This window comes from Elaeis guineensis, chromosome 1, assembly GCF_000442705.2.
Source record: "Elaeis guineensis isolate ETL-2024a chromosome 1, EG11, whole genome shotgun sequence".
Classification (NCBI taxonomy): Eukaryota; Viridiplantae; Streptophyta; class Magnoliopsida; order Arecales; family Arecaceae; genus Elaeis; species Elaeis guineensis.
In genome coordinates this window covers 32,761,693-32,787,549 of record NC_025993.2, presented here as the reverse complement: position 1 = coordinate 32,787,549, position 25,857 = coordinate 32,761,693, and the positions used below count along the sequence as shown (strand labels likewise).

The 25,857-nt window shown below is 39.7% G+C and overlaps 2 protein-coding genes across 2 annotated transcripts in view; one reads left to right on the top strand and one right to left on the bottom strand.

The window, feature by feature from the left end:
• Positions 1-25,451, bottom strand: part of LOC105038100 (pyruvate, phosphate dikinase, chloroplastic) — a 58,832-nt gene extending 33,381 nt beyond the window's left edge. The window contains exons 1-8 of the mRNA XM_010913788.4: positions 25,311-25,451; positions 24,999-25,232; positions 24,568-24,705; positions 19,919-20,081; positions 19,403-19,638; positions 16,996-17,124; positions 16,330-16,509; positions 15,596-15,733 (exon numbers count right to left, since the gene is read on the bottom strand). Coding sequence (XP_010912090.1) covers positions 15,596-15,733; positions 16,330-16,509; positions 16,996-17,124; positions 19,403-19,638; positions 19,919-20,081; positions 24,568-24,705; positions 24,999-25,232; positions 25,311-25,394 — 1,302 coding nt within the window. The 5' untranslated portion in view covers positions 25,395-25,451. The remainder of the gene's footprint in view (positions 1-15,595; positions 15,734-16,329; positions 16,510-16,995; positions 17,125-19,402; positions 19,639-19,918; positions 20,082-24,567; positions 24,706-24,998; positions 25,233-25,310) is intronic.
• LOC140854734 (uncharacterized) lies at positions 6,755-7,396 on the top strand. Its single transcript, XM_073250783.1, has one exon. It carries the CDS (start codon positions 6,755-6,757, stop codon positions 7,394-7,396), a length of 642 nt encoding a protein of 213 aa, XP_073106884.1.
• Positions 25,452-25,857: the final 406 nt, after the last annotated feature.

Here is a 25,857-nt window from a genome sequence, read left to right as displayed (position 1 = left end):
TAAATTATTCTTTCATGGTTCATTTGCCAAATCATTTATCAAATGGTATCATTCACTACACTGATCCATAACAAACAGTAGTCATTGTTGTTCCATAATATGATAAATTATTCTTTCATGGTTCATTTGCCAAATCATTTACCAAAAGGTATCATTCACCATACTGATGCATATTGAACATACTGTACTGTATTTCTAGAGACAAAAACTGATATGCCCCCTATATCAAGTGTTGGCACCAATAGAGGTCTTATATCAGTGCTTTGTACGGGCTGTACTGGTTAGGTACTGTTGGGGAATACCCACCGACCGACTTACGGTCGAAGGGGCCGACCCCGACGGACGACTCCGATTGGCCGACCCCGACGGCCGACTCCGACTGGCCGACTCCGGCCAGGAAGTCTGATGGCCGACCCCGACTGGCCGACTCCGACGGCCGACCGACCGACTGGCCGACCCCGACGGCCGACCGACCGACTGGCCGACCCCGACTGGCCGACTCCGACCGACCGACTGGCCGACTCCGGCCAGGAAGTTTGATGGCCGACTCTCGCAACATGATGCTCGCCGACCAATGGAGGGGCCCGACACCACTCAGCTGGCCACCGACCTAGGGTCGGTCGACTCCTCCAACCGCCGTACAGCCGCCAGACGTTGTCAGCTCTGACACGGACATGCGGCGCAGTTACCTAGGGACATGGTCCCGCCGAGAGTCGGGTCAACCCTGGTGATTGGACGGCCACACGGCGACATGACGTTTTTACGGCGGCTCTGACAGTCCACAGTGAGTTGACAGTTCCTCACTTGTCCGCGCCATTAATGATGGCGCTATACCGTGCTCCACTATATATACCGGGGAAGGCAACAGTGCAAGGGGTCGATCCGCTCCGTCTCTCCCAAAAATGCAGGCTCGCTCCTCCCTCTCTCTCCCCCTCTTTCTCAGAGCTCTCTGTCTGCATTTCACTGTTGCCCAGTCACCTCTCTGACTTGACCGTCGGAGGGTCCCCGCCGGAGCCGCCTCCGGTCAGTGCGGACTTCCTTTTGCAGGTGCACGCTCCCCGGCGATCGGACGACGAGGCGATTGGCCGCAACAGATTGGCGCGCCAGGTAGGGGGACAGCATGACAAAGATAAGAGCTCAACGATCGAGAGTCACTGGTTCGGCCAGGCGCTCTTCCCGCCGGGAAGATGCCTCCCCGCCCCCACCGGCGGCGGAGCCTAGCTCTCCGCGCCCCGCGGTGACCACGGAGGCGCAGATTGCGGCCATCGTACGGCAGATGACCGTACTGACCGACGCAGTCAAAAGCCTCCAGCAGCAACCGGCGGCCCGACCTATGCCTTCCAGGAGCAGCCGCCGACGACCGCGCCGATCCCTGTCGCCTCCATGCGAGCGCCCCCAAAAGCGCTCCCACGGAGAAGAAGAGGGACGACCATGGCGCGACGACCGACGGTCCCAGCGGCCCTCCCCTTCCCCGTTGGAACGGGTAAGGAAGGAGAAACGGCCGCGCACGCCGTCGGCCTCTCTCTCAGAATCTTCCGGAGACTCCACTCCTGGGGTCTCCCAGCATCGACGAGCGGACGACTACGAGCGCCGGTTCGAGGAAATCGACCGCCGACTCGCTCAGTTGCAGATGGACGGTCAGAAGTCTTCAAACGACGTCGACTTCCAGACCGCCCAACCTCTCTCCCGACTCATCCTCGACGAACCGATCCCCAGTCGGTTCAAGATGCCGCACGTGGAGTCTTACGACGGCTCCACCGACCCAATCGACCATCTGGAAAGCTACAAAGCTCTCATGACGATCCATGGGGCAACCGACGCTCTTTTTTGCATCGGCTTCCCCGCCACACTCCGCAAGGCTGCCAGGGCCTGGTACTCCGGCCTCCGATCGGGAAGTATCCACTCCTTCGGACAGCTCGAGCACTCGTTCGTGGCCCATTTCAGTACTAGCCAAAAGCCGCTGCGAGCGTCGGACGGCCTTTTCTCCCTCAAGCAGGGAGAAAACGAGACGCTCTGACACTTCGTGGCGCGATTCAACGCGGCCACGCTCGAGATCCGGGACCTCAACGAAGACATGGCAATCTCAGCCATGAAGCGGGGGCTGAGGGCATCCCGATTCACCTACTCCCTGGACAAAATCCTCCCCCGAACATACGCCGAACTGCTGGAGAGCGCATATAAGTATATGCGCGCGGATGAAGGGGCATCCGACCGACGTTTGGCCGAACCCAGAGGCCCGAAGGAGAAGCGGAGGAAAGGTCGGGAACCCGCCGAACCAAGCAGGCTCCCGACCGATAGTCGGGTCTCGCCACCCCGACGAATCCAAAAGTCACCCTGACGATGGAGTCCGAGACCGACGCATCGCAGGTATGACTCCTACGCCCCTCTCCCCGCTCCTCGTGCGCAGATCCTGATAGAGATCGAAGGAGCGGAGAATCTACGACGGCCTCGGCCTCTGAAGGCAAAAGGCTCCGACCAACACGGCCGATCGTCGATCGCCGAATCAACGGCTGGATCATCGATCGCCGAAACCGACGGCCTCGGCCTCTGAAGGCAAAAGGCTCCGACCAACACGGCCGATCGTCGATCGCCGAATCAACGGCTGGATCGTTGATCGCCGAATCAACGGCTCGATCACTGATCGCCGAATCGACGGCCTCGGCCTCTGAAGGCAAAAGGCTTCGACCAACACGGTCGATCGTCGATCGCCGAATCAACGGCTGGATCATCGATCGCCGAAATCGACGGCCTCGGCCTCTGAAGGCAAAAGGCTCCGACCAACATGGCCGATCGTCGATCGCCGAATCAACGGCTCGATCATCGATCGCCGAAATCGACGGCCTCGGCCTCTGAAGGCAAAAGGCTCCGACCAACACGGTCGATCGTCGATCGCCGAATCAACGGCTGGATCATCGATCGTCGAAATCGACGGCCTCGGCCTCTGAAGGCAAAAGGCTCCGACCAACATGGCCGATCGTCGATCGCCGAATCAACGGCTCGATCATCGATCGCCGAAATCGACGGCCCCCACCTCTGAAGGCAAAGGGCTTCGACTAATGCGGCTGGCTAACTTGCCGACTTGGCTTCGACTAAGAAGGGCAAAACGCCAAGATGACCACAGTCGCATTCGCGACATACCGATCTGGTCACGACCGATCGAAGGATATTCGGCTTGCCACCGTTTATCATACATCTCGACGCATACGTCCGACCAAGGGCTGGACAATGGATATTCGACTTGCCATCGTTATCCTATCCGAATACGTCGGATGCTACTCGACTATCAGATTCTGCAGAATGATCGTGTCGACGAGCAACGTTCGAAGGTTGGCCGACCTCCGATCCGACGTGCATGCTCGACCTACAGTCGGGACGACCGATATTGGATCGTTCGCTGATGTGATCGCCAGAGTCGGGGCAAGAAAAGATGGAACACCACTCCTTTCGTCCGAAGCCGTCGCCCACGTGTTCACGCGAGCCAACACGACATCGGGCTCAGGAGTGGAGGGGGGCAACTGTTGGGGAATACCCACCGACCGACTTACGGTCGAAGGGGCCGACCCCGACGGACGACTCCGACTGGCCGACCCCGACGGCCGACTCCGACTGGCCGACTCCGGCCAGGAAGTCTGATGGCCGACCCCGACTGGCCGACTCCGACGGCCGACCGACCGACTGGCCGACCCCGACGGCCGACCGACCGACTGGCCGACCCCGACTGGCCGACTCCGACCGACCGACTGGCCGACTCCGGCCAGGAAGTCTGATGGCCGACTCTCGCAACATGATGCTCGCCGACCAATGGAGGGGCCCGACACCACTCAGCTGGCCACCGACCTAGGGTCGGTCGACTCCTCCAACCGCCGTACAGCCACCAGACGTTGTCAGCTCTGACACGGACATGCGGCGCAGTTACCTAGGGACATGGTCCCGCCGAGAGTCGGGTCAACCCTGGTGATTGGACGGCCACACGGCGACATGACGTTTTTACGGCGGCTCTGACAGTCCACAGTGAGTTGACAGTTCCTCACTTGTCCGCGCCATTAATGATGGCGCCATACCGTGCTCCACTATATATACCGGGGAAGGCAACAGTGCAAGGGGTCGATCCGCTCCGTCTCTCCCAAAAATGCAGGCTCGCTCCTCCCTCTCTCTCCCCCTCTTTCTCAGAGCTCTCTGTCTGCATTTCACTGTTGCCCAGTCACCTCTCTGACTTGACCGTCGGAGGGTCCCCGCCGGAGCCGCCTCCGGTCAGTGCGGACTTCCTTTTACAGGTGCACGCTCCCCGGCGATCGGACGACGAGGCGATTGGCCGCAACAGGTACGAATACAGTGAAATTGGAACTCAAAACTATAATGTATCACTATAAATAGGATGATCGTCCCCAACCAGCATGATTGTGGCATAGAGTTCCAATAAGGTGACTACACATGAATAGAACGAACTGAGACATTGGTCAATACTCAATAGAGAAATCAAAGGATGTGCGTGTAAAGGTCACCTAGCAACTGAGGTGAGCATGAAGAAAAAAGTGCACCTCATAATCAACATGGAAGCTGTGATAACCCGGCCCGATGGGCCAAAAGCCCACTAAGCCCACTTAGGAAAAAAAAAAAAAAAAAAAAAAACAGGGAAGAAGACTCCCGATCGGAGTCTTCTCCTTCTCCGGTTCCGATCAGGAATCGGAGTCCTAGGGCCATTAAAAGACCCTAGGACAAGCTCTATAAGAACCCCTCTCCTCTCCTCTAAGAGAAGACACAACAGTCACCGACGATCGCCGGAGTTCTTCTCCGATTTTCCCGATTGAAGCCGCGGCCCCTCAACTCGTGCTCGCCACGATTTTACGCCGGTGGGGGTCATCGGAGGCTGTGGTAAGTCCTTCCTCCTCTTCCTCCCTTCTCTCCCTTCTTTCCCGTGCCAGTGGGCATGACTGCCGGCGACAGGAGTCGTCGGATTTCGTCGGAAAAGGGAAGCTCTGTTCGGCCTCTCCCTTTTTCTGGTTTTTAAGGCGCCGACGGTCACGCCGACCGCCGACTCTGGCCTCTCCAAACTCGGGAGAGTCGTCCTTTGCCGCCAGCCACCGCCGGGCAAGGTACGGCCATGAACGGTCGGTCTAACGTACGGGGACCTCTAGGTCCCCTGTTTCGGCCAAAGAAGGCCACGGGAAAAAAAAAAGAAAAGAAAAGGAAAAAGAAAAAAAAGGAAAAAAAAAGAAAAGAAAATAAAATAATAATAATAATAATAATAATAATAATAAATAATACACATGAGAGAAAATTTCTCTCATCCCTCTCTAAAGTCTTTCTCTCTCTAGAATTGGACTTTCTCTCTCTAAAAATTTTCTCTCTCTAAGAAGCCCTATGGATCTCTTATTAGGCCATCTTCTCCACTCCTAGGGACCTATGACCTTAAATCAGTCTAGAGTCGAAGGGAGAGATTTATTGGACTGATCATCAAATCGGTCATTTCCTTATATTATGTAATTTTATTAAATATATGAACTAAAATTTATTGATGATTTAATATTTTAAATAGGACTATCCGATTCTTTTAAGGAAGATTAAAAGGTCCAGGACGATCGAGGTAAGTAGATCTTATGCTCCTTATTTATTTTTAAATGATTATGTTTTTATGCAAAGAATTGCTATTGATGAAATCATAATTTTTCATAAAATAAGGATCGACATATGTGATATGAAAAAAGCATGTTTTATTGTGAGCATTAATTTCATGAATATGTCTTATGAAAATAGCATGATTATGAAGTATGAATTTCATTATTTTTTCATCTATGTATATGTATGCTTTAAGAAAAAGATATAATGATTTCAAAGGTTCTCAGATGGCTATGAATGAATTTCTTCGGGAAGGTCGACATCCGGAGCTAGCATCCATACGAAACATGGCCCTGCCAGCGGGTATAAAGTTGGCACATGAATTAAAAAATCTGTCGATTAAGAAATATGGCCCTGTCACGGGTATAATAGTGACCTTAGCATGAATATCTGTGAGTAATGTTTTGAAACATGACATGAATACATGATAAAAATAATTTACGATTTATAATTGTGAAATATACATGATTTATGCATGCATGATGAGCTTATAACTTGTTTTATTATATACTCTATGAAATATTTATTTTTACAATAATTATTATTTGCTAAATGATGCATTATCATAGAAAACTTATGCTTGATCCGATAAAGAAGCGGAGTCTACTTACTGAGCTGGTGTAGCTCATATTCTTTTTGTTTTCTTCTTCATGTACAGAGAAATAAGGCTAGGACTGATGGAAAGAGAATCCAGGCTTGGGGATCAGCAAAGCAAGCTTAAAAATTTTGCACTAGAAATTCAGTTTATGTTTATGGATTGTAGTCATTATGAATTTTAAGACTTGGATTATTTCATCTTTGGATTTAGATGCTCTGAACAAGTTTTGGTTTAATTAAATATTTGAATTGAACTTCATTATTACATTTATTTATGATACACCTGTTATTATATTTAAGAAGATGAATTTTGGCTTCGTGTTATCGTGGGTCCATCCCTCGGTAGCATGGCCGTGTTATGTCCTGGATTTGAGGCGTGACATTTTATGATATCAGAGTGATAGGTTTAATCAAGGGTAGAACTTAAAACCTAACAGTGGGTAGTTAGGTTACGCATAGTTAGACTCTGACTTAAATTATTAACTGTACTGCAACTCTGTTATAAAATAATGTAATAATGTTCGCATTTGAATAGGAAGCGATGAGCGATAGAGAGGGAGAGACCTTGGCAAATATGGCTGCTAGGACAAGAGGAGCAAGAGGAACAAGATTGACGTCGCGGGGAGCTGCCAATCAACCAGTTGAGCGAGATCCTGACTCACCGGCCACTCAGGCGGATATTGCTGGTATCTGTCAAGTGGTGGCTCAGCTTATCCAGCAGCAAGCACAAACTGCTCCTCGACCGACATTATCTATGGAGTCATACTATGAGAGATTTAGAAGGCTCAACCCACCTCTATTTGAGGGTGGATCTGATCCTATGGCTGCAGAGATATGGATTCGAGAGATGGAAAAGATGTTTGATGCCCTGCAATACCCTGAGAATGTGAAGGTCCGATTAGCCATTCCTATGTTAAAAGAAAATGCCGAGTTTTGGTGGACTGCAATAAAAGCTGCCTATGGGAATAATGATGATCAACTCACTTGGGAAGAATTCAAAGAGATATTTTATGATCAGTACTTCCCGAGGACAATGAGATTGGTAAAAGAAAATGAGTTTCTAGCCTTAAAGCAAAAGGATGATATGATGGTGTTAGAATATGCTAACAAATTTAATGAGCTAGGCCGCTTCTGCCCCCAGCTTATGGAGTTTGAAAAGAGTAAAGCTAACAGATTCGAATAAGGTCTAAGATATAGAATTCAATCCCGTCTGTCTTCTCATATTTTCAATAACTACAAGGACGTACTGGAGCGAGCTTTGAAAGTGGAGTCTGAATTAAAAAGAGTAGATCTAGAAAGAGGAGATAAGAAGAGACCGAGATCAGCAAGAAATCTAAAGGATCAGCAGAAAAATTTCAAAAATAATAACTCTGATAAGAAGAAAGAATCTTCATCCTGCTCCTATTGTGGAAAAAATCACAATGGACCTTGTCTCAAGAGGATAGGAGCATGCTTCTTATGTGGTGAGAAAGGATATATGGCTCGTGATTGCCCAAATAAGAAAAGAGATGACTCTAGACCTAACAAACCAATTGATCAAAAACAGAAAGGAAATGCATGAGTGTTTACTTTAAACCAGCAGGAGGCCAATGCAAATGATCAAGTGGTGATAGGTATTATCCCAGTCAATTCTATTCATGCTCGTGTGTTATTCGATTCCGGCTCTTCTCACTCTTTTATATCTCTCAAGTTTGCTACTTCTTTGAATTGTGTGCCTGGAAAACTAAATGAACCATTATATGTTAGCACACCTTTTAAAAATATTGTTGTTGCTAACATTATTTTTAAGAATTGCATAATCCAAATAGAAGAAAAAGAATTAGCAGCAGATTTGATTCAGCTAAATATGTATGATTTTGACGTTATTTTTGGGATGAACTGGTTATCTTCGTACCATGCACATATTGATTGTTTTGAAAAAAAAATGGTATTTCAAATTTCAGATGAACCGCAATTCTTCTTTCAAGGCGAAGTTCATAATACGGAACCCAAACAATCTTTGGGTATTATCTCAATCATGAATGCAAGAAAAGCTTTGAGGAAAGGATGCAAAGCATTTTTGGCCCATGTAGTAGACGTCAAGAAGGAAAAGATAAAGTTGGATGATATCCCAATTGTCAAGAAATTTTCTGATATTTTTTCAGATGAACTATCCGGACTGCCCCCAGAGCGTGAGGTTGAATTTAAAATTGATATCACCCCAGGAATCGGATCTATTTCAAAACCTCCTTATCGGATGGCTCCCGTAGAATTACGAGAATTAAAGGATCAACTGCAAGAACTTTTGAATAAAAAGTTTGTCCGACCAAGTACATCACCTTGGAGAGCTCCTGTGTTATTTGTGAAAAAGAAAGATAGGAGCATGCGTTTATGCATTGACTATCGGGAGTTGAACAAGGTAACCATAAAGAATAAATATCCTCTTCCTCGAATAGATGACTTATTTGATCAACTTCAGGGTACTCAAGTTTTCTCCAAAATTGACTTACGATCAGGCTATCATCAACTAAGAATTAGAGATGAAGATGTACCTAAGACTGCATTTAGAACCAGGTATGGCCATTATGAATTTTTAGTAATGCCTTTTGGACTAACCAATGCACCGGCTGCTTTTATGGATATGATGAACAGGATTTTCAAGCCGTATCTGGATCAATTCGTTGTTGTTTTTATTGATGATATCTTAGTTTATTCTAAAAATATAGAGGAACATGAGAGACATTTGAGGATCGTGTTTCAGACCTTGAGAAAAGAGAAGCTCTTCGCCAAGCTTAACAAGTGTGAGTTCTGGTTGGATAGTGTTGTCTTCCTCGGCCATGTAATATCTAAGGAAGGAATCTCAGTCGATCCAAAGAAGATAGAAGCCATGGTGAATTGGCCTCGTCCGACTAATGTGACGGAAGTTAGGAGCTTCTTAGGCTTGGCTGGTTATTATAGAAGATTCGTCGAGGGATTTTCTCAAATTGCAATTCCTCTAACTCACTTAACTCAGAAACGAATAAAATTTGAATGGAGCAGTGAATGTGAGCAGAGTTTTCAAGATCTGAAGCAACGATTGATATCTGCCCCAGTTCTTACTTTACCATCTAATAAGGGAGGATTTGTCATTTATAGTGATGCTTCCAAGAAGGGATTAGGTTGTGTGTTGATGCAGAACGATAAGGTCATAGCCTATGCTTCTCGACAACTAAAAGCCTATGAGCAGAATTATCCGACACATGATTTGGAGTTAGCAGCTATTATTTTTGCTTTAAAAATTTGGCGACACTATTTATATGGAGAATCATGTGAAATCTTTACTGATCATAAAAGCTTGAAATACTTATTTACTCAAAAAGAGCTGAACATGCGGCAAAGAAGGTGGCTTGAACTATTAAAAGATTATGATCTAAATATTAAATATCATCCTGGAAAGCCAATGTGGTGGCAGATGCACTTAGTAGGAAGTCTTCAGCGAATGTGATGACTCTGCTATCCTTTCAGCAATAAATTCTAAGGGATCTTGAAGATTTACAAATTGAAGTGACTTGTACTGATGTTAAGAATGTGTTAGCAAATTTAATGGTACAACTAGCATTGATCGAACAGATAAAAGAGGCCCAACAAAGTGATATTCATTTATGTCAGTTTAAGAAGGACATGGAGAAAGGGCTACGAACTGAGTTTAGGCTACATACAGATGGAACTCTTTATTTTGGGAACAGATTATGTATACCAGAAGATCCTGAACTAAAAAAAAAAAAATTGGAAGAAGCCCATAAATCTCATTTCTCCTTTCATCCCGATAGTACAAAGATGTATAGAGATTTAAAACAACTCTTCTGGTGGAATGGAATGAAGCAGGAGATAGCTCGGTTTGTATCTCAATGCTTGATATGCCAGCAAGTGAAAGCCGAACATCAAAGACCTGCTGGTTTGCTAAGACCATTAGAGATACCAGAATGAAAATGGGAGCATATCACGATGGATTTCGTTGCTGGACTTCCAAGGACAACAAGAAAAAATGATGCAGTGTGGGTGATTGTTGATCGGCTTACTAAATCAGCTCACTTTCTACTTTTTCGTGTTGGCACTCCACTTGATAAGTTAGCCCAGATGTATATTGATGGAATTGTACGTCTGCATGGTGTTTCAATAAGTATTGTGTCTGATCGAGATCCACGATTCGTATCTAGATTTTGAAAAAGTTTTCAAGATGCTTTGGGGACAGAATTGAGGCTTAGTACTGCATTCCATCCCCAGACCGATGGCCAATCTGAAAGGACAATTCAAACTCTTGAGGATATGTTAAGAGCTTGTGCTTTTGATTTCGGAGGACATTGGGATAATCATGTGACATTGATTGAACTTGCATATAACAACAGTTTTCATTCTAGTATCCGGATGGCACCCTATGAAGCCCTATATGGAAGAAAGTGTAGATCCCCTCTGTATTGGGATGAAGTAGGTGAAAAAAAATTAATAGGTCCCGAATTAGTTCAAGATGCTAGAGATAAAATTTATCTAATCAAGAGAAGACTCAAGGCAGCACAGGATAGACAGAAGAATTGGGCAGATAGAAAAAGAAGAGAATTAGAATTTCAGATCGGTAATCATGTTTTTCTAAAAGTATTACCTACTAAGGGTGTCATGAGATTTGAGAGACATGGCAAGCTGAGCCCACGATATATTGGACCTTTTGAAATTTTAAATCGAATAGGAGATGTTGCTTACGAACTAGCCTTACCACCAGATTTATCCAAAGTGCACAATGTCTTTTATGTTTCACTACTGAGAAAGTTTGTACCTGATCCAAATAGTGTGATAAAGTATGAGCTATTGCAAGTTCATGAAGATCTAACCTATGAAGAATTTTTCCTCCGAATTATTGATCGAAAAGAGCAAGTTCTAAGATGGCGTATCATTCCGTATGTAAAGATTCATTGGAGTAATCATGAAGAGAGAGAGGCCACATGGGAGCTTGAAGATGATATGAAGACGAGATATCCACACTTATTTGAAAATGAAGGTATGTTAAATTTTGAAGACGAAATTTTTTTTAGGAGGATAGAATGTGATAACCCGGCCCGATGGGCCAAAAGCCCACTAAGCCCACTTAGGAAAAAAAAAAGAAAAAAAAAATAGGGAAGAAGACTCCCGATCGGAGTCTTCTCCTTCCCCGATTTCGATCAAGAATCGGAGTCCTAGGGCCATTAAAAGACCCTAGGACGAGCTCTATAAGAACCCCCCTCCTCTCCTTAAGAGAAGACACAACAGTCACCGACGATCGCTGGAGTTCTTCTCCGATTTTCCCGATTGAAGCCGCAGCCCCTCGACTCGTGCTCGCCGCGATTTCACGCTGGTGGGCGTCATCGGAGGCTGTGGTAAGTCCTTCCTCCTCTTCCTCCCTTCTCTCCCTTCTTTCCCGTGCCGGTGGGTATGACTGCCGGCGACAGGAGTCGCCGGATTTCGTCGGAAAAGGGAAGCCCTGTTCGGCCTCTCCCTTTTCCTGGTTTTTAAGGCGCCGACGATCACGCCGACCGCCGGCTCTGGCCTCTCCGAACTCGAGAGAGTCGCCCTTTGCCGCCGGTCACCGTCGGACAAGGTACGACCGTGAATGGCCGGTCTAAGGTACGGGGACCTCTAGGTCCCCTGTTTCGGCCAAAGAAGGCCACGGGAAAAAAAAAAGAAAAGAAAAAAGAAAAGAAAAGGAAAAAAAAAAGAAAATATAAATAATAATAATAATAATAATAATAAATAATACACATGAGAAAAAAATTTTCTCATCCCTCTCTAAAGTCTTTCTCTCTCTAGAATTGGACTTTCTCTCTCTAAAAATTTTTTCTCTCTAAGAAGCTCTATGGATCCCCTATTAGGCCATCTTCTCCACTCCTAGGGACCTATGACCTTAAATCGGTCTAGAGCCGAAGGGAGAGATTTATTGGACTGATCATCAAATTGGTCATTTCCTTATATTATGTAATTTTATTAAATATATAAAATAAAATTTATTGATGATTTAATATTTTAAATAGGACTGTCCGATTCTTTTAAGGAAGATTAAAAGGTCCAGGACGATCGAGGTAAGTAGATCTTATGCTCCTTATTTATTTTTAAATGATCATGTTTTTATGCAAAGAATTACTATTGATGAAATCATAATTTTTTATAAAATAAGGATCGGCATATGTGATATGAAAAAGCATGTTTTATTGTGAGCATTGATTTCATGAATATGTCTTATGAAAATAGCATGATTATGAAGCATGAATTTCATTGTTTTTCCATCTATGTATATGTATGCTTTAAGAAAAAGATATAATGATTTCACAGGCTCTCAGATGGCTATGAATGAATTCCTTCGGGAAGGTCGACATCCGGAGCTAGCATCCACACGAAATATGGCCCTGCCAGCGGGTATAAAGTTGGCACATGAATTAAGAACTCTGTCGATTAAGAAACATGGCCCTATCACGGGTATAATAGTGACCTTAGCACGAATATCTATGAGCAATATTTTGAAACATGATATGAATACATGATGAAAATGATTTACGATTCATAATTATAAAATATACATGATTTATGCATGCATGATGAGCTTATAACTTGTTTTATTATATGCTCTATGAAATGTTTATTTTTACAATAATTGTTATTTACTAAATGATGCATTATCATAGAAAACTTATGCTTGATCCGGTAAGGAAGCGGAAATCTACTTACTGAGCTGGTGTAGCTCATATTTTTTTTGTTTTCTTTTTCATGTACAGAGAAATAAGGCTAGGACTGATGGAAAGGGAATCCAGGCTTGGGGATCAGCAAAGCAAGCTTGAAAATTTTGCACTAGGAATTCAGTTTATGTTTATGGATTGTAGTCATTATGAATTTTAAGGCATGGATTATTTCATCTTTGGATTTAGATGCTCTGAACCAGTTTTGGTTTAATTAAATATTTGAATTGAACTTCATTATTACATTTATTTATGATACACCTGTTATTATATTTAAGAAGATGAATTTTGGCTTTGTGTTATCGTGGGTCCATCCCTCGGTAGCATGGCCGTGTTATGTCCCAGATTTGGGGTGTGACAGAAGCATGAAAGCACAAGATGGTTGGGTAAGGTAGGCAAATCACCAACTATAACAGTATGCAGGACATAAAACAGAACAATGGGTAAGCTGAAACTTCAGACAATGTGTATGTTGAAGTTACCACATGATTCAGTGAAAAAAGTGGTTTCAATTTAACAACTACAACTGAGAAAGAAGGCACCTCGAAGTCCAGCAAAGTAGTAAGGCACATGGGACCCATGGATCCTAAATAATGCTCATGAAGCTACTTTTCTTTTTTGGCAAACTCTAATGAAGAGCATGTTTCTCATGATGCTAATTTAAATGAGCTGTTACGTTAGCAACTTAGCATCAACACAAGCTACAGTTGCTTCATCTTCTAGAGTAGGATAGTAATACCACACAGGCAGTGTCAGTGAAGAGATCATCATCATGATGAATGTGCGAGGTAGCTTGCTGGAAAGTCTCATGATTGTACAAAAGGGTTAAGATGGAACACAGCTTTCACGAGGGTTCATGGGAAGGACATTAGGCAGTGTTGCATAGATATGAGAATCATATGCAGACACATTTCCACATGGTTGACTCAGCACGAGGGAAAAAAATGAGATATAGAAACACATAGAAAGATAATTTAAACTAAAAATTGTATATTTGAATATTGCATAAAAACAGATATTATTTGTTAAGATCTTCGAATTCGCATGTTTCTTATTCAAACTGCCTCATTACCTAAAGGTTTTTTCATATCAAGAAAGCCATGTTCCACAGAATAATTTGAAGCCCATGGTTGTTTTTTATTGCAAATATTATGAATGCTAAGCCATCACAGAATAGGACCAAGACTCATGATGAGAACAAACAGATACATGAAATGCTAAGCATGCGCAGAGAAGGAATTCATAGTGATTAGGAACTTGACATGATAGGAAGAGGGGTAGAAGGGTCAGGATAAGGTAGCAAAAATGTTTGCCTGGCAATGGTGGTGAGGGGATTGACAAGAGGAGAATTAAAATTAGAAGAAGTAGAAAGCACTTAAGCAGGGAAGCAGAGAATCCATGAAATAAGTAGTACATATATATAGCATAAGGAACCACCTGGAAGGCAACAAGGAAGAAGGTTTTCAGTAGCCAAAAGTAGTGAACTTTCCCAAAATACTTTAATTGGTTTCCCAAAACTTTGGGGAGTCCTGGAGGACAAGTCTTAATTGATACAAGATTCATCACACTAAAGAAAACACAGAAAATAAACCAAGCAGAGTTGGAGAGTCATAAATCCCCCACATGCATATTACAATGAAGTAAATCAGATAATCAAGAAGGCTTGGTCTAACAAATAGTTAAAGCAACGTTCAAATACTGTTTCAAAATTGCATGCAATAGAGTCTTAAAAAGCGAAAAGAAACTTTAAACTCAACAAAAGTACAAGATCCTGCATCTAGGCCAGTTTTATGGCAAGTCAATGTTGCAACACATGGCAGCGAAAACAAAGGGCACAACAAGCTTGGCAAGGTTGAAAGGAGAAGTATAAGCAAAGAAAGTGAAGATGCTCAAGATGATAAACCCAAATTACTGTTCTATTACATTCTGCATATAAGAAATATTTAACAAGAATAAGACAATAAATCAATCATTCCTTTTGCTTTCCTCCCTTGATTACACTCTACCTGCATGAATGTCCTACTCCCTTCCCCAAGCCCCACCGAGTAATTAAACAGATGAGCCTCTAAAGCAATAGCTATTAGCCTTTTGTAATGGAAAGTAATGGAAAGAAGAATTCATGATTTATAGATTATAGTAATTCAACGTCATAGGTAGAATAGAAAGATAATGAAAATTAGAATGTGTGAGTCAAGTAAACCATTAGAAGTTCAAATAAGAATAACAAATCCATAACAACAAAAAGCAATGGCACCCATAAAGTGTTATTTAGGAGACAAGATAGTTGATGAAGTTGTAATGGTTGTGCGATTGTTGCATATATAGTCATGTTGATAACCATAGAGTGCAACAACTAGGAATCATATTCAAAAATTCTAGTAAGAAAGAATTCAATTCCTATCTTATTATAGTATTGATGGTAATTTCAGCTAAATTTTGGCCTTTACTGTTCATCAACTACAAGGAACCTTTGATGTAACATTTTCATTAGGTAATTTTCTCATGCACATCTTAAAAATTGATAGCATAAACCCTCATAACCATCAATAAGAGCACAAAAAGATCAAAACCATGGCCTATGCAGCGAAAAATACCAAAACCCAGCCTTAGAGTTACATGAAGAGGCAATCTATCTTCATTTTTGTATCTTTTGTGATAAGGAAACTTACCAAAATAACAGTCTTTCCTTGGGCATGCCATGCTTCAGCATCATCAGCAGTGAATACAACCTGACCAACTGCAGCCCCGGGTGATGCAGGCAAGCCTACAGCAATCACTTTATCTTTGTATGTAGACGGGTCTTCAAACTGAATAACAAAAGATGAGAATATCAGCAATTAGTATTATATACAAGGACATGTGACCATTCTAGTGTTTGTGATTTCCAAGCAAGCTCTCATGCAGACATGCAAACAGACCAAAACAATCATGCCTGCATTTTTAGACATTGTGAGAACATAAGACTTCAGTTGGAACCAACATGAACTTTTTATAGCTTGCATGTCTCCTCTTCTGTCATAATTAATAATTATCAATAAAGCAACATAATGATGAAAATAAGAATTTAGTAGGACTAAATATCAACATCCTTTGGTGCATAAGCAGTGCTTTAACTGATGATAATTTACATTGTCATATGTCATACAAATGTACCTGTGTATGTACATATATTGTTCTAATGCTCCATGTAAGAATGCTCTAAATGCATGCAAAAATATCCACAATATCCTGTTGAGTGTTATATATATTGTTTACTCAAGATGCTAGTACTGACATGTTGCAACTAAGAAATCCAGAAATTCATCTATTTATGTCACAAAGACTAACTTCACTCCAAAAGTGTTAACTGACATTCAACCTACATGAATTGAAATGCAATTAATTCTTTCTTTCAAAAATTCACCTGTGGATGCAGCAGTTGGTCTAGATGCCCAGGTTCCACCATCTTTATAGCAGAACGAGTATCAACAAGGCCTTCTTTAACCATGTCAACAGCAATCTTGACAGCAGCTTTGCCAGTGCGCTTTCCTGTTCTGCACTGCAGCATCCAAAGCCTATTTTCTTGTACTGTAAATTCAATATCCTGTATTATAGGAGAAAATTCAGTTAATTTGCAGGTCAGAAAAAATAAAATCTCTATCAAATCTAATGTATCATTACTTCTCCGTAGATTAATGACAGCATGACCTCAAAGATAACAGATAACTGCACATTCGACAAGGAAAACACAACAACTGGGAAACACTGCATGCACATGCAAATAAGCACCAGCAAGAATGTACACTTGTACACATGCTCAGGCACACTGACAGCACATGCCTGCATGCCCACACACAAGTATGCATTCATACACAGGCATGCACATGGGAGACCATGCTCACAGATATGTATTTGATAGGGCCATGAAATTAAGAATATAACTTTCATATCTTTTTAATGGCCATTTGGGTTGTTGCGTATTTCTGTGCCCATGTACGTATGAATGTATGTATATTTATACTTTCATGCATTCATGTAAGTATGTATATGCATGTGCTATTTGAGAGAGCTGTGAGATAAAGGATCTAACCATCATATCTTTATAGTGCTGCTCTAGAATCCTACAATTCTCAACAAGCTCTCTGTAGGCTTCTGGCATGCTTTGCTTGACAACATCCAAATCCTGTGGAGTTCTGATTCCAGCAACTACATCCTCGCCCTGTTTCATGAAAAGTCGATTTTATTAGATATAAACGATTACTGAATAGTAACATAGTCTCATCTTAGGATGATCTAATCAATGAAATACTATTTAAATATCATCAATTAAGATAATAATATAAGTGCTATTTAAAAATAACAACTGAAATATATTGTGGCTAGCACTATTAAGCATTGTCTTCTCATTTAATTTAGTATTAGGAGGATACTGTATTTTGGCCAAACAGAATGGGAAGTCATCCACTTGAATAATTGAACATAAGGAAACTAAGATCGGTAAAAGGCATGACTGTGCAGCAAAACACATCTATATAAAACATTTTGTCATGTGCATTACATATCCCATCATGTATGAGCAGCCGGCAGCAATCATATCTATGAGCTCTTTTTACCTGATACTAAGTTGTTGTACCAAAAGTTGCAATCTTGATATGAGGTATTGTACCGATATGTTATCAGTTCAGTTCGGTATGGTACACACCCAACCAAGACAGCTCTCAAGCCATTTTCTCTTTTTTTTTTTTTTTAATCTCGGTCCACCTTGGTATAGGTTGGTATACACCTTGGTTCAGCTAAATATCTCAACACGGGTCATTGCAGGGCCTGTACCGACCTGAATACAAACTTCGTACTAGTTCCAACCCAGTATGGTACAATATACCCCTAACTGGATGGTTTGTGGCGGTACAGCAGTCCATGGCTGTACTTGTACCTATGCAATTATCAAGGCATGCTCATCTTACATTATGTTGGAGTCTGTGATTGGTTTATTTGGTTCTTGATCAAGCCTTCAAAGACATTGTGAAAGACCCATGCATTTGTTCATGAAAACATCCATGACATGTGATTGCCTTGAAATTATTGATAATCACTGTCTAACATCTTCAAACATCTACCAGAATCTAGCCACTTTTTAGCACATATCAGCCCCTAAAAATTCATTCAATCTTCATAATTCATGGTTTTTCCTTTCAGAACAGGATCAGCTGTGGAACATATCTATGTTGAGAAGGCTCCATGGAAAGATTGACTAAATTTCTATAACTGATTACTAGCTAGATGTTAATTCTTCAAAATCAAGGCCTATTTCAGGTCATCTCCTTCCATGAAAAAAACACCATCTTTTTTTGAAGTGACTGCTTCCTCCATTTTACTTCACCAACTATCATGTATGACAACCTATGTTATCATTGCAGTTTAAGCAAATGAAAGCAAGGAACAACCCTCTGAATTTTCTCTAGAATAATTAAGGGCCTTTTCCTATCATCTTGAAGGCTCAAATCAAGTGCATCATCAATCAGCACCATCTTTATCAAGAGTTAAGACTGTAAAGATCCCAAATCTCAATAACCAAAATCAAGGAATAGATCAAGAAAAGTCAAGCAATGAATCGTTGGTCAATATCAAGCCGTGGAAGCAAATCACACTCAATGCACAGCCATCATTCATGGGGTCAAACCAAATCATTTACCTTGTTAATTTATAGGATAAATTTTTTTATTAGGAAACCAAATATTCATTTCCAAAATTATTCCTTTGTTACCATTGAACACATTTGTATATATATAAACATAGGTCTCTAAACTATTTGAATGAGAAGTACAACATAATACATTCTGCTATTTTTGTTTCTTTAGAATTCAATAAAGACCACAGTTGTCAAGAACTAATGTTCCTCCTTGGATTCCATTTTGCTATAATAAGTGACTAGCACTATCGGCAGGATTCAACAATGTTGATGACTCAAGCTCTAGTTAAAAGTTTGAATTGGTCTTAGAATGACTGATTCATGCTGTTCTTATAGGACACTTAACGTGCTTTCCCCCAAATGGACATTGCATTCTACCATTATAACCAAACTGCTGTACAAATAAATAACAATTCAATGTTTGAAAATCAAATGATGCCTATCAAGATTGAATTTTTACTTTGTTCAACACTTCTTATTTGATTCTTTAAGATTCCCGCTATTGCCAACTCGTAGAGTTCTCGAGAAATATGAAACATCTTTTCACCTTTGATAAGAAATATGATACTTGGGAGTTGGTACCTCTCCCAACACATGCACCAAGGAGAGAGACCAAATTCCTACTAGCATAAAAATCAAGAGTCTGCATGCAAAAATCCAGCGCTTGCAGTAGTGATGATACATCTAAAACACCAGTGGAATGAGTTACCATGTCCCACATGGCTTTTAAGTGCATGAGAATGCAGATAGATTCTAAAGGCATCATGCAGAAAATAGAACCAGAAGTTTTCCACTAAAAGAATCACACCTGAGCATTGATGAGGAATTCCCCATACAGCACCTTCTCCCCAGTGCTGGGACTCCTAGTGAAGAGCACACCAGTCCCTGAGGTGTTCCCCATGTTCCCAAACACCATGCACTGGATATTAACTGCAGTCCCCTTCAATCCAGTGATCTGATTAATGCTCCTGTACTTCTTTGCTCGTGGACTGTCCCATGAATCAAACACCGCCACCACTGCCAAGTACAGCTGCCTCTTTGGCTCTGCAAACAGTTCAAACATTTCTTGAGACACCACCATTCATTAATCTCAAATCCATGAGGACCGTTAAATTTTGAAATTTCAAATTTTAACTAAGAGCAAATGTAAAAAATATCAGGATTTTTCTTTTTCGCGTAAAGATGGAAAGCTCAGCACCAATCAATTAAGAACATGAAACTGGAACACCAAAACATTAACAGACCCAAACAATCTTAAGAAAAATAGGAAGTAATTATTTTTAAGAGTAAAAAAAAGGCATTGCTGTGAGCTATAATATTTTACCTGAAGGGAACTGCTCTCCTTTAGCCTGAAGGTATACATTCTTATACTGGACAACGAGCTCTTTGAGGTCCGCGGCGGTAAGGTCGGTATCGACGCTAATTCTCTTTGCAGCTTTCAGGGCTTCTAGTTTCTCGTCGAACCGTGAGTGTGGAATGCCCATCACCTTCAATATATCCACCAACACAAATAGAAGACGCATTAAGAAAAGCTAATGCCAAAATTAAAGAGTATAAACTATATGGTGTAAGTTGCACGTCTTGGAACAAAATTAACTATTGTTTGTGAATAAATAATATAGGTTCTCTCTCGATTGGAAGTGGCTCTCTTGATGTTAAGATTTAAGAATGCCTTCAAAGTTCTTTTTTTTAAAATAATAATAATAATAATAAAGAACGGGAAAAAATAGGATTGTCAGATCCACGCCGAGCAACCCATGGACCCAACCCCATAAACAAGATCCAGTCTGAAATTTTACGTTCTGAAACCTGATTGGCTCTGAGCTATAGAAACAGCATGGACTTTATTTTTATTTTTTTTTGGTTGGCGGCTGATTTAAAGGGGTCTTGCATGTACACGGCTCCTCGCGTCAGCCTATCTAATATATGTATATATATATATAAACGGAAGTCAAACGGGGGAGAAGCCTCCGTTTGTCACATGTTTAAAATATTTTTTTTCCTTTTAATTTTTTTTTAACTTTTTTTTTCTCCTCTCTGGCTTCGGCACAACAAAAGCCAGAGAAAAAAGAGAGAAAAAAAATGGAGCAACAACTAGAGTCTGGGAGACAACGGCGAGGGTTGAGGGGGCGGGGGATCAGAGGGAGTGTTGGGGTTAGGGTTAGGAAAAAAAAAAAAAAGAAAAGAAAAAAATTTGATATTTAAAATAAATAAATAAATAAATAAATAAATAAAAATTATATGAAAAAAAAAAGTAGAATCTCTGAATGTTTATGCAAGCACCATATGTTTATTAATAACCTTATGATATTGAGATTGTATGGGTTAAAAATTTATTAGATTTATTTCATATTTGGTACTTAAAATTTACTAATAAAAAATAAATATATATTTTAGATTATTAAAAAAAAATTATATATTAGATATTTTAATATCATATCTCTTGCTCATGTTCATTATAATTTTTTTATGATAAATTTTAATTTGATTCTCTACTTTCATATTCTTTAGATAATTATAATAAATAATTATAATAAATAATTATTTATTATAATTATAATAAATAAATAATTATAATAAATATGGATATAGATATTAGATATAGATTTAAATGTTATTCATATTCAGATGAATTCAAATACAATAATTATTCAGATTTTCATTCAATTCATTTTCATCCTAAATAAAAAAAGATAAAAAAAATTTTAAAATGTATCTTCCTTTAAAGAAGAGAATCGAGAAATAAAAAAATAAATAAAAAAAATTAAAAATAATAAATAATAAATAATAATAAATTTAAAATAATGATATTATTTTACTAAAATTACATTCCATGCATCACATAGGGTGGTAACCTTTAAGCTATTTAATATCATCTATTATATTTTTTATATTATATTAAATTTTTAATTTATAAAAATATTATTTGAAAAAATAAATATATACCATGCATTGCATGGGGTTCGAAGCTAGTGAAGTGTAATTATAGTGTCCAAGTAAAACAGCAGTAGCCTCTCATGAAACAATGTCGTCTTGGACTGCCACTTTAATATAAGGTTGGCAATTTGCCCTGTACCATATAGATAACTGACCTAGCCCAACCCTAATAGATCAGGTTCTATCCGATCCTATTGGGACCGATATTATTCGAATCATAACAGACTCAAGATGGATGTGCCCGAAGCCTGACCTGAATGTATATTACTCTTCACAAAATCCTTTCCTATCCTTTACTCAATTGACTAGTTACTCCATTCATGAAAAAGATTGAATAAGTTAAAGATTATATTCCATGATGTTCGGTTATCTATTTATTTAGTTAATTATTTTTTTTATATTAAGAGATATTTGACTTTTTATGTTATTTATTATTTATTATTATTATTAAAAATTTAGTTTTGTTATATTCTATTTTTTTATTCTTATTTTTTTAATACTATGTGAAGTATTAAGATTTATTTTTATATTTTTTTTTGTTTTATTTATATGGGAAAAGAATTTTCGCAGTTCTATTTGGCTAGATCAATCCAACCTATACTCTCCCATCTTAAGGTGAGTATGAGTTGCATGCGAGTAATAGCCTATCTGACCCATACCCAGCCAATTGATATTATTTAGGGTCTAGACTTAATTTTGTAGCGTCCATCATAATTGAATATTAAAAGCAACCTATTAAACTATAGGGCCCATCATAATTTTGTAGCGTCCAATTGCTATTATATAGGGTCTAGACTTAATTCTGAAGACAACAAGCAACCTATTAAACTAACCCTCTGAACATATATAATTGAATATAACCATCCATCCATACCTCTCACAGAGAATATTAAAAGTATAAGCAGTCAGTATACGTACAAATTCTGGTGGCAACTACTAGGTTGGGAAATAGATTATCAACCTAAACTGGAGTCAGTAAATAATTTGGTCAAATTCTTTATCAAATGGATAACCTGATTCATGTCAGATCAAGACATATATTCTCTGAAAAATTTGCAAATCAAAATTCAACCTGCATAATAAACAAATCAAAATCAGAAATTCAAATCAACTTGTTTATTAAACAGTTAACGTGCATAACTCATGTAATAAATAAGTTAAGTTGGATAAATTTGTCTCAATGTTAAATGGATTAACTTAGGTCAGCCAAGTTCTGACTTTAAACTCGAGCATGAGTCGTTCAATAAACTGAGTAGTCAATGCGATCTATTTATAAGTTAAATTTATTTATGTCTGACCTGAACTTGCTAATTATGCAATGGATCTATGTTGAGTTAGGGCGTTGGATAAAGCATGCCTCCCATACTACATGGCAACAACATGGGCACTTTCCAATTCCTCTTTGCCTGAAGATATTTGATGTCGAGAATGACCAATCTCCAAAAAGTTAGGGGTGTATATTTCGTGCGAAAGAAGGATTCACTTCCTTTGCATGAATGCACTATTAGATCATGTAATAGTCACTTCGAGATCTATACAGAAGATAAATAAATGAATATGAAGTACTTGGATATCTATATGGTGCACAATCCAATAGTTAATGTCACAAAAGAACATTCAATCTTCCGCATGAAAGATATGACCTCCACCCATTTCTGCATGCTATCGTATATAAGCTCCATTAGGATCTGTTGCTATTATATACAAACTGCATTCAAATATATTTGGATGATTGAGCTCAGGTCCTATAGGATTTGTGGATTAGGCCAATGCAACTAAGTAGATCAAATTGGGTTAGATCTATCTTTATAAATATCTACAAAACCATTGGAGTAGGTCAATCCAAATCCCATAGGGAGAAAAAAAGGCCCTTAAGGATCTATTTTTTTAGTGCAAAAAACTTAGTTAGGAATTTATATTTTTCTAGATAAGTATTTCTCAGACAATATTTAGACTGAAAAATAATTTATTTATATTCTTTTATACATTGAAAAATGACTTGAGAATCTATTATTCATGTTCTTTTGCATTACTAGTTCCTAAATAAGTTGCTAATATTTATCCATATTTTTCATAATATTTTTTATTATATAATTATTTATATATATAATAATATAAAATAATATATATTATATATATTATAATATATAATATTTATAATATATATTCATAAATATAGATAATATATGTTATATGTAATATAATATAATAAATTATATAAAATAAAATAAAATATATATTATATAATATTAATATTTTTAAATAATATATTATTACATTATATTATATTTTATTATAATAATATAAGATATTATTACATTATAATATAATAACATATTATATTATAACATTATATTAATATAATAATATATTATATTAAAATAATAAAATATTATTATTCGATAATAATATTATATTTTATTATATATAAGATATTATTATTTATTATTATTTATTATTATTATAGAGTTAGGATTATTTTAAGAATGAAATAAAAAAATTATTTTTCTGATTGATGAGAAAATGACTTATTTACCTCATAGATGGATAAGATTTTTCCATATCTCATGAATAAATACTATCCATTAAAAAATAATTTATTTATTTAAAAAATATAAAATATAGATAAATTAAATAATAAAAAATTAATTAATTTTTTTATAATATTTATCTATTAAAAAATAGATCTTAGCAGTGGACCAGGCCACCAATGAAATCCAGGTTTTGGATTCGAGGCATACGAGCCATTTCTTGTGTAACTGGAGTTTTGCTAACGACATTGAACAAACAAAAGGATGGCATCAGTTATAACGGTACTCCAAGCTTTCGTCCAAGTGACAAAAGATGATACCATATAAATTAGTGTTCCATGGTTACACCATTTTGTCAATTCCTATCTTTGGGTCATCCGACGTCGCTCGCTATAAATGAGAAGGACAAAATAAAGCAACCGACAAGGTCCACTGGCGATACAAGGAAACAAACGTAGTAACCAGCAAAGTGACAAAATTAGGGGAGAAAATCGAAATCACTCACGACGTCTCCAAACATGTCCAAAAATCGCCGGTACGAGTCGTAGGCGAAACGCTCTCCGCTCTTGGCCGCGAGCCCCGCCACGACCTCGTCGTTCAGTCCCAAGTTCAGCACCGTGTCCATCATCCCCGGCATCGACACCTAAATTTGTTACACCAAAATCATCAAAACACATTCATTCATCCAACAAGTATAAGATGGTTGCCAACAAGATTTTAATTCTCATAGGATGAGACTGTTTAGATTTTTTCATGGAACCGAATATGCTGCCTCCATCCCATCCCAACATTTGGGATAAAAAATGTCTCAAGACATGCCAATTGCAATGTTGGGATAATAGTGGGATAGTCATGTTTTAACATATAAGATGAGATCCCATCTCGATATCCCATAAGACGTTCTGTTGGAATTTGAATCCTTAATTATCAACATACCGCAGCACCAGATCGAACAGAGAGGAGGAGGGGCTTGGAGGGATCACCCAGATGAGCTCCCATATCTTCCTCCACGGCATGTAATCCTTCCAGTATCTCCTCCCAAAGGCCTAGCGGTAGCTTGTGGTCGTTCTTCTGGTACTCTTGGCAAGCCTCCGTCGAGACCGTCAGCCCCGATGGCACTGACAGCCCAATGCTCGCCATCTCTGCCAGATTTGCTCCTTTGCCACCCAACTGTTCACACGGAGTTTATATATGAGCGAAGGGAAGGGCACAGCAAGTGTTTAGTAGAGGAGGGACAGATATGGTTACCAAGGACTTCATGTCTTTGTGGCCTTCGCTCTTGCCCTTGCCGAAGATGAACACTCTCTGAGAATGGTTTCTAGAGGGAGCCATGAGTTGAAAGAGAAGAGATGAACTACACAAAAGGAGCTAGAGTTGGTTTCAAGGTTTGGGATGAGTTGAGAACTCCTTGCCCTCTCTATCTATAGTTGGTGACGCCTGCATGCTGGCAAGTGCAGCCAAGACCTGAAAGCTGGTGGAGACGAGGACAAAACGCACAGTGCACTTGCGACTCGGTCCATGGCATTGAGTTTCCGTGTTTACCCTGGTAAATTGATGAGGGTATGAAAAGAAAAAAAAAACAAAAAAAAAAAGATAGAGGCGGGCATTTAATAGTTAAGATGACTAATAATGCATTAACTAGGAGTTGGTTACATCATAAATTAGGTTGCATAAACTACCACAAACATAAGCGGTGGGATAATATATTGCCATTAGGGATAAAGGTGGATAGGATAATATCCACTTGGATTAGTTTTTATATTCGAATATATATAAATATGGATAAAAATTTGAG

Excerpts from the sequence above, each read along its gene's own strand:
- LOC140854734 (XM_073250783.1), top strand. The coding sequence starts at position 6,755 with ATGAGCGATAGAGAGGGAGAGACCTTGGCAAATATGGCTGCTAGGACA.